The sequence below is a fragment of the Thalassophryne amazonica genome, chromosome 7 (assembly GCF_902500255.1).
Source record: "Thalassophryne amazonica chromosome 7, fThaAma1.1, whole genome shotgun sequence".
NCBI lineage: Eukaryota > Metazoa > Chordata > Actinopteri > Batrachoidiformes > Batrachoididae > Thalassophryne > Thalassophryne amazonica.
This window is the reverse complement of record NC_047109.1, coordinates 2,928,427-2,938,426: the sequence shown is the minus strand read 5'-3', so window position 1 is coordinate 2,938,426 and position 10,000 is coordinate 2,928,427. Positions and strand designations below refer to the sequence as shown.

The following is a 10,000-nucleotide window of genomic DNA, read 5'->3' as shown; positions in this document are numbered from 1 at the left end:
CGACGAGAGGGGTGGAGCAGTGCTCACTCAAAGCCTGCCCACAGGCGAATGACGCAACCGACAGGCGTGGAAAAACTCACGCATGCGCATGAAGGTTCAAGCTTGGCTGACGTAAAAACATATGAATCAAATCCATATATTTTTTGCATAAAATGAAAAGGTCGGCTACTTTTCTCACAGACCTCGTAAAATCTTAAAATCAATTCTAAAATTAATAGGAAGCCAGTGCAAAGATGCAAGAATTGGGGTTATGTGATCACGCTTCCAGGCTCCTGTTAAAAGTCACGCTGCAGCGTTCTGGACTAACTGCAAACGGGAAAGAGCCCGTTGGCTAATGCCAAAATAAAGTGCGTTACAGTAGTCCAGACAACTTGAAATAAAAGAGTGCACAACTTGTTCAAAAAGGTTGAAAGATAAAAACGGTTTTACCTTTGATAAAAGACGAAGATGATAAAAGCACGATTTCAAAACACCATTGATTTGTTTATCAAATTTTAAATTGTTGTTTATCATGATGCCAAGGCTGGTGACCTTGGGACGTACAAAATCCTTAAGAGGTCCCAAGTCAACGAGGGTACTTCCAAACAACATAACCTCTGTCTTGCCCTCATTAAGTTTCAAAAAATTCTGTGACAACCAAGCCCTGACCTCACACAGACAGTCGAGTAGGCGTGTCAGGGGGCAAAGGCTGTTTTTAGCGATAGGCATGTAGATTTGAGAATCATCAGCATAAAAATGGTAGGCCACGTCATGTTTTTTAAAAATCTCTTTGAGTGGGAGGAGATAAAGAGCAAAAAGGATGGGTCCCAGGATAGAACCCTGGGGGACTCCACAATGAAGAGGGGCTGAAGACGAGGTGGAGTCCCCCAGCCTGACAGAGAAAGACCTCTCCGACAGATACGAACTAAACCACTCCAGAACAGTTCCCCTGACATCCACACAGTCTCTCAGGCGATCTAAAAGAATTGCGTGGTCAACTGTGTCAAAAGCTGCAGTGAGGTCTGAAAGTACTAAAATGGCTGAACTGCCAGAATCAGTTGCTAAAAGGAGATCATTAAAAACCTTTAAAAGTGCAGACTCAGTGCTGTGAAATGCTTTGTACCCTGATTGAAATGGATCCAATGTGCCATTTGTATCTAAAAAAGGCTGCAACTGTGCAAAGACGCATTTCTCTAAAATTTTCGACACAAGCGGTAACTTAGAGATAGGTTGATAATTTGAAAAAGCCGTGGGATCCAAACCTGGTTTTTTGATCAATGGCTCCACAATAGCTTTTTTACAAAAGGAAGGCACAATTCCACAAGATAGACCACTATTAATAATTTCTCTGACAAAAGAGCCAATGGTGTCCCAAACCTCCTTAAAAAAGCGAGGGGGGACCGGGTCAGTGGGACAGGAAGAGGGTTTTAGATGCCTAACTATTCCTGTCAGCACAGTCATTGACACAGGCTGAAAGTTACTAAAAACACACGAGCACTGATTTGCTACACAATGACACACCGGGGACGGTGACATATTGGCCCTAATGGCATCAACCTTATCAATAAAAAAGTGGAGAAATTTTTCACACGTTTCACTTGTGATTTCCAGTAAAGTGGACGGACTGGGATTAAAAACAGAATCAATTGTTTTAAAAAGAATACGAGGCTTGCCAAGATTGTTTAAAATCAATTCTGAAAAATACTTATTGTTTTCAGTTTCAGTCACCCTCTGATAATTATTCCAGCTCTCTTTAAGAATCTCTTTTGAAACCTCCAAACGGTCTTGTTTCCACCTGCGCTCAGCCCTCCGACAGTCACGCCGAGCTGCGCGCGTGATGTCATTAAGCCACGGTTCTTTCTTGAGCTTAGAACGCATGACTTTACAGGGAGCACCAACATCCAGAACCTCAGAGCAAGTGGAAATAAAAGAGTTCATCATCTGTTCTGTGCCAAAAGCAGCAGAATCTAACAAATTCTGCTCAAATGCACTAAAAAGAGGAATAAAAGCAGCAGCGGTGTCAGGCTTAATAACACACCCATGACCCACGACAGGCATCGTCATGTCAATGTCCAGACTAAAATCAAACATGATGGGCTGTGGTCAGAGAACACGGCGTCATGAATAACAACATTTTGGACAGGAAGACCAAGAGATAAAATAATATCCAGCGTGTGTCCGTGTACTTGTGTGCTGCCAGTGACATGCTGGCAGCACATCACAGGGTTATGATCACAGGGTTCTCCCAGACAAATAAACACCGGCGTAGTGCCATTATACTGTTACCACAGTGCCGTTATATGTTTTTAATCAATTAATACATTTTAAATCAATTAATAAATTTAATTAATAAATGTGTTTGTGCTGCCTGCTCCCCTCCCCCCCAGTGGCAGCCAGCCGAGCAGTGAAAGAACAGAAACTTTTCACAGTCTTCCAATAAAAAGAGCTCCTTCTGCCTGTGTAGCTAGTGACACATTACGACTTTATTTTACAGTTGAAAGTCTTCATGTTTCCAAAGTTTGCTCAGATACGTTGTGAGAGTGACGAGTCTCTCGTTCCCTCACAGAGAGGAGGAGCCAGCGCGAGAGAGAGAGAGAGAAAGAGAGAGAGAGAGAGAGGAGGAAAATGTGTGAACAGCAGACACTACACGCTGTAAAAAAAAAAAAGCAGCGAAACAATTTTAATCAACAATCATCTTCACTACACAGCCTCAGTGAAACAATAAATTGTGATTCAGAAAGTTTTTCATCCAGGATTCATCTTTAAAAGAGCAGATTTACTTATTGCAGACGTACGAGGTCTGTTAGAAAACTATCCAACCTTTTTATTTTTTTTTAAAAACTATGGATTTGAATCACGTGTGATTACATCAGCCAAGCTTGAACCTTCGTGCACAAGCGTGAGTTTTTTCATGCCTGTCGGTTGCGTCATTCGCCTGTGAGCAGGCTTTGAGTGAGCACTGGTCCACCCCTCCGTCGGATTTTCATTGTCAGGGAAATGGCTGAGTGACTGCCGCTTTGCTCCATGAAAATTTTTTCAGAAACTGTGTGAGACAGCCAGGTGGAAACCATTCGGAAAATTCAGATGGCTTTTGGTGAAGATTCTATCGGCGTCACACAGATTAAGGATCATTACAACCGGATTAAAGACGGCCCACAGCGGCGGAGGGCACGCCGCGCTCCGAGCGGCCATCGACAGGCTGAAACGACCAGATCATTTCTAAAGTGAAGGCTGTGTTGATCCGGGACGTCGTCTGACTACCAGAGAAATCGCAGAAAATGTGGACATCAGCACTTTTGCAGCACATTCCACTGTTACAGGAGATTTTGTAATGAAAGACGTGTGGAGGAATTCGCGCGTAGGGACGGAGCCGCTCATGGCGCACAACAAAAAACACGTCCGTGTTGGAAGTCTCACAGGACAAGTTGTGGCATGTCCAGCTGTTACACAATTTCTCGGATACTCACTCGACTGAAAAGCCACCGAAAGCCGTCTGAATCTTCTGAATGGTTTCCAACACAGAGGTGTTTGTTGTTGTGCGATCCCACTCAGAAATGATAAAAAGAAAAAACTAAACCTTCAACATGACAGAAAAACTCTGCCTGTCTGACTGGATTAAAGGTACAATGTGTCCATATGTCCATCAAACATTAATGTGTTTTTAAACTTTTCAATGTTATTTATTTTGTTAACATAGACTAAAAATGACACATATGTTGTAATATCAAAGTTCTTTTTTGCATGTTTTTGTCTATTATTCTTGCTTTCAGTGCATCTAAAACCAGTCAAAATGACTCACAACGTGCCGCCTCGGGTGATAATTACAGCACCACTATACTAAACATTTCTGGGGAGAACCCTGGATCATGACTGCTTGTGGCAGACTGAGCAGAGCAGAGGACCAGATGTTCAAATAAATAAAAATTAGGACCCCAAGGAGCAATTAAGATAAACCCAGATTTGTAAATTAAAGCAACACCTCCACCTTGTTTAGTAATCTGGCAACATGATGAAATGTGGACTCGTGGGAAAGCTTCATCTAAAGGCAGGGGATCATTTGGCTTCAACCATAGTTCTCATGAAATGATCGTGTCTTAATGTTCCAAAATTAGATAATTAATCAGTAATGATTTGGAGGTCAGTGACCTTATATACTAGAGTACGAGAGATTATCTGCATTTATTGGCATGTGATCAGCATAGCAATGAAAAGTAATTCTATAGCATCACAGTATCTGTCCAAGAGGTGCTGTATAAAGAGATTATAGTAGGGGGACTGATACAGAACCCTGCAGTACCCCATATTTTTTGATTTTTGAAGTCATGTTATTGTCAAAACATGAGAATGTGAACATGAGAATAAATAGAAGTCAAATCAAAGATAAGGTAAATGTAAGAATCAGTTTATTTTTGTTGTTTCTTTTTTCTGAAAGTGTTATCTCTTATTTTGTCTTTTAGGACAAAAATGGGAACCAGCTGCAGGAACAAAACCTGATTGAGGTGATGTAGACTTTGTAGTTTGGAGCACTCGTGCCCTTCATGGTTGCTGTTTAGTGCATCTTCACACCAGATTTGTCATTGTGGAAAGATTTGGGATTACTGTTCAGGGATCATTGCTCAGGTTTTGTAAAAGGTAAAAGGTCTCTGCTGTTTGCTGTTTCCAGGAGGTCCGTCAGCGGTTGGTCCATCTCAGCACGCAGCTGCACAACCTGCAGGTATCAGAATACCAGCAGCAGTTATTCATGTTCAGTTTCTGTGTGGTTTTCTCATTTCCATTTAATCCCCGCCCCCAGGCTGCTGTGATTTGTCAGGACTCCATACTGGAGCTGTCTCTCAGGGTGGGCTCTGTCTCAAGCCCCTCCCTGTCCTCTCTGAGTTCTGCCCCCCTGCCTCGGCTGTCTTGTTCAGTGTCTCGGGACACTGGGATGGATGTTGGTGAAGCAGTGCTGCGGCGGCAGGTGGAGCTGCTCCAAGAAGAGTTAACCCGTCTTAGGGGGGAGGAGCCTAAAAGAGAGGAGGCAGAGTTAGGCTGCAGGAGGAGAAGCAACGGAGAGAACAGCACCATCATCAAAGGAGAACAGGTCGGCTCAGCGGGTTGTTTTCTGTCATATTCATAATCAAATCGACAAATCCTGAGGGATTGCTGAGTTGCATTGCTTTAAAAATTGTTGTTGACCTGGATTGATGAAGAAAAACTGAAACAGTTACAAATGTAAAAAAAAAAAAAACATTTAGGAAGAGGAAAGGAAAACAACTCTTGGGATAGTTCTGGGGTCTCCAGTGACCTCGCTTTCCCCTGTCCTCTTATCCCGCACGTCTGTTGATTTGAAAATTGTTTTGACCAGTTATTTAAATTTGAACACAGTTACTCTGAGGGCTAGTCCACCACTCAGAGATTTAATGAACAGGATTTAAATGTCACAAATTTTGACAGAATTTAAGTTTTACAGAATGAGTGAGATAAACAAAAGCATACCCAGAAGTTCTGAGGGTCCCAGGAGCTGCAAGCTTCCAACCAGCAATCTGGTGTCCCAGCAAGCTGACAGCAAGGAGGAACCCCGAACAGTGGGCTGGCTTTTAAATTTATACCCTAAGCTACTACAACATCTTTCTAATAATCGTGGGCTTTGTCCTCCATCTGGGTGGTCTTGATCCCTCTATTTCGTGGCATAGTCCTGCCCACACGCGCTGTGAAGTCTTCTGTTCTTGAACTGATAAGAAATTTTGGGCAACAACTGCTAATTGAAAAACTGTCAGCAACTTACATCACGCGGTTATACTACAAGAATATTTGCACATTTCAAAATTGCACAACCTTCTAACAAACAGTTTAGTCTCCTTCTCTGATGGTTTGTGGTCAGCACTGTTCCATATGCTGTGTGCAACATACGGATTTCTTAATATATATTCAGGGCCTCACTGAAACAGGGACACATCACATTTACAAGACTTTTGAAAATGATTATCTAAGTCACATATCTTCATGACAGCTTGCTAAGAAACTAAACTAATATTTGAGCAAAAGCAAATCTTAGAACAAAGTCAAATGTAATCATAAACATAACATACCTTTAATTTGGTAGACACAATACACAATTCAACAGCATTCAAACATACGAGGTCTGTTAGAAAAGTAACGGACCTTTTTATTTTATGCAAAAAATATATGGATTTGATTCATATGTTTTTACGTCAGCCAAGCTTGAACCTTCGTGCGCATGCGTGAGTTTTTTCACGCCTGTCAGTTGCGTCATTCGCCTGTGGGCAAGCAGATTTCACTTTTAACGAGATTTTGTCATGGAAAGCCGAGCGGAGGCTTCGCGCGTCACGACCGATTCGCTGATGGAGCGAGACAAAGAACACCTCCGTTTTGGAGTGTCAGAGGACAAGTTGGGACATGCCCAGCTCTCCACAATTTCTCTTATACTCACTCGACTGGTAAGCCACTGAAAGCCGAGATAGGCATGTCCCAACTTGTCCTCTGACACTCCAAAACGGAGGTGTTCTTTGTCTCGCTCCATCAGCGGCTCCGTCATGACGCGCGAAGCCTCCGCGGGTCTTTTCATGACAAAATCTCTTGTTAAAAGTGAAATCTGTCGGAAAATGGCTGATGTCCAGCTCTTGTGATAACCAGAGAAATTGCACACGACGGTCCCGGATCCACACAGCCATCCATTTAGAAATAATCTGGTGGTTTCTGTCTGTCGATCGCGGCTCAGAGCGTAGCGTGCCGTGCGCCATTGTGGGCTGTCCTTAAAGCGGTAGTAACACTCCTTAATCTCTGTGAAGCCCATAAAATTTTCACCGAAAGCCAGATAAATTTTTCGAATGGTTTCCAGCTGCCTGTCTCTAACAGTTTCTGAAAAAATTCTGATGGAAAAAAACCCAAATCATTCCGCCATTTCCTCGCAATGAAAAAACGACGAGAGAGGTGGACCAGTGCTCACTCAAAGCCTGCCCACGGGCGAATGACGCAACCGACAGGCGTGAAAAAACTCACGCATGCGCACAAAGGTTCAAGCTTGGCTGACGTAAAAACATATGAATCAAATCCATATATTTTTTGCATAAAATAAAAAGGTCTGATACTTTTCTAACAGACCTCGTATAACTCAAAAGTATTTGAATATATAGATATCATGTAATCAACCTCAGCTATTGATTATGTGTTTAATATTGATAAATATTGATCACTATGACCATATGAGTAATATGTTCTTCAACAGCAACAAGCTCTGTTAATATATAAATGATGACTTCTGAACATTAAAACACACTCATATATGTAACAATATTTTTTAGCTCAATAAAAGATAAATAATATCATGATACTGAATGGGGAAAAATCACAAAAGGTTAATGCATATTTAAGCACATTTAGGATATATTCCTTCACAACGTAGGAAGTAGGGACAGAGGAAGGATAGACAAGTGAGGAAGGTTGAAAGGAGCCAAAAGTGGCCTTGAGTTTTTGCTTCTGTGTTTTACTTTAAAGTTGCTCTGACGTCACAACAGTGGATGTTTTCCTCCAGTTTGACCCTTGACCTCAGATGAAGTTGCTGGACGATGTAGTTTTTATTTAGACGCTCACCTGAGTTCAAGGTCAAAGGTCACATCTGTACTTGCTGCCACGTGCGTCAAATTGAACGGCGGCTGAGATTCTGCGTACCGCCGTGACAAACGTAAACAGGTGAGTGACGTGAGAAAAACAACAAAGCGTTCCTTAAAATTAGAAACGTAAAAAGCAGTAAAGGAGTCGGAACTCTGCAGCTCGCGCTGCGAAAACCAGGAGAAAACATTTTATTGCCATTCCACGAGTCACATGGTTCACCAGCCTATCAGTAAACGTTCTGTCGCTATGCCGCCGCCAGCAGGTCATGTGACCCCACAGGTCACGATATGAAAAAAAAAGTGACAGACAGAATTTCAGCTTTTCTCAGCAAACACACTCAACAGTTGTGGATTTCATGACACCATACAGGCATGTGTGGAAATTGCGATGGCTGAAAGAAGGAGCAACAATTTCCCATTTTGACAACGCAACAGCGTGTCGTTTATTTCTGTTTTGGTTCACACAACACGAAGACTTTATAGAACAGCTCGGCTCCACCCTTTATCCACACAGGGGTTCTGACAGGAAACAGGAACAAACATCACCCATTACCCACGCAGGGGTCCTGACGGGAAACTGGAACAAACATCACCCATTACCCACGCAGGGGTCCTGACGGGAAACTGGAACAAACATCACCCATTACCCACGCAGGGGCCTTGACGGGAAACAGGAACAAACATCACCCATTACCCACGCAGGGGTCCTGACGGGAAACTGGAACAAACATCACCCATTACCCACACAGGGGCCTTGACGGGAAACTGGAACAAACATCACCCATTACCCACGCAGGGGCCTTGACGGGAAACTGGAACAAACATCACCCATTACCCACGCAGGGGCCTTGACGGGAAACAGGATCAAACATCACCCATTACCCATGCAGGGGCCTTGACGGGAAACTGGAACAAACATCACCCATTACCCACGCAGGGGCCTTGACGGGAAACTGGAACAAACATCACCCATTACCCACGCAGGGGCCTTGACGGGAAACAGGAACAAACATCACCCATTACCCACGCAGGGGCCTTGACGGGAAACAGGAACAAACATCACCCATTACCCACGCAGGGGTCCTGACGGGAAACAGGAACAAACATCACCCATTACCCACGCAGGGGCCTTGACGGGAAACAGGAACAAACATCACCCATTACCCACGCAGAGGTCCTGACGGGAAACAGGAACAAACATCACCCATTACCCACGCAGGGGTCCTGACGGGAAACTGGAACAAACATCACCCATTACCCACGCAGGGGCCTTGACGGGAAACAGGAACAAACATCACCCATTACCCACGCAGGGGTCCTGACGGGAAACAGGAACAAACATCACCCATTACCCACGCAGGGGTCCTGACGGGAAACTGGAACAAACATCACCCATTACCCACGCAGGGGCCTTGACGGGAAACAGGAACAAACATCACCCATTACCCAAGCAGGGGTCCTGACGGGAAACAGGAACAAACATCACCCATTACCCACGCAGGGGTCCTGACGGGAAACAGGAACAAACATCACCCATTACCCACGCAGGGGCCTTGACGGGAAACTGGAACATACATCACCCATTACCCAAGCAGGGGTCCTGACGGGAAACAGGAACAAACATCACCCATTACCCAAGCAGGGGTCCTGACGGGAAACAGGAACAAACATCACCCATTACCCACGCAGGGGTCCTGACGGGAAACAGGAACAAACATCACCCATTACCCACGCAGGGGCCTTGACGGGAAACTGGAACATACATCACCCATTACCCATGCAGGGGCCTTGAGGGGGAAACAGAAACAACAGGGATGAAATTCTCCACGGATCCGCGGATTTTTTTTTTGCATTTACGCAATATCTCTAAAATCAGAAAGGTCTTGTCTCAGAGTGATGCTGAAAAACTAATTCATGCATTTATTTCCTCTAGGCTGGACTATTGTAATTCATTATTATCAGGTTGTCCTAAAAGTTCCCTAAAAAGCCTTCAGTTAATTCAAAATGCTGCAGCTAGAGTACTGACGGGGACTAGAAGGAGAGAGCATATCTCACCCATATTGGCCTCTCTTCATTGGCTTCCTGTTAATTCTAGAATAGAATTTAAAATTCTTCTTCTTACTTAGAAGGTTTTGAATAATCAGGTCCCATCTTATCTTAGGGACCTCGTAGTACCATATCACCCCAATAGAGCGCTTCGCTCTCAGACTGCAGGCTTACTTGTAGTTCCTAGGGTTTGTAAGAGTAGAATGGGAGGCAGAGCCTTCAGCTTTCAGGCTCCTCTCCTGTGGAACCAGCTCCCAATTCAGATCAGGGAGACAGACACCCTCTCTACTTTTAAGATTAGGCTTAAAACTTTCCTTTTTGCTAAAGCTTATAGTTAGGGCTGGATCAGGTGACCCTGAACCATC

At 43.9% G+C, this 10,000-nt stretch overlaps 1 protein-coding gene across 1 annotated transcript in view; it reads left to right on the top strand.

The window, feature by feature from the left end:
* The window catches only part of arhgef2 (rho/rac guanine nucleotide exchange factor (GEF) 2), a 194,337-nt gene that overhangs the window by 136,838 nt on the left and 47,499 nt on the right, over positions 1-10,000 (top strand). The window contains exons 17-19 of the mRNA XM_034173482.1: positions 4,437-4,478; positions 4,643-4,693; positions 4,772-5,059. Coding sequence (XP_034029373.1) covers positions 4,437-4,478; positions 4,643-4,693; positions 4,772-5,059 — 381 coding nt within the window. The remainder of the gene's footprint in view (positions 1-4,436; positions 4,479-4,642; positions 4,694-4,771; positions 5,060-10,000) is intronic.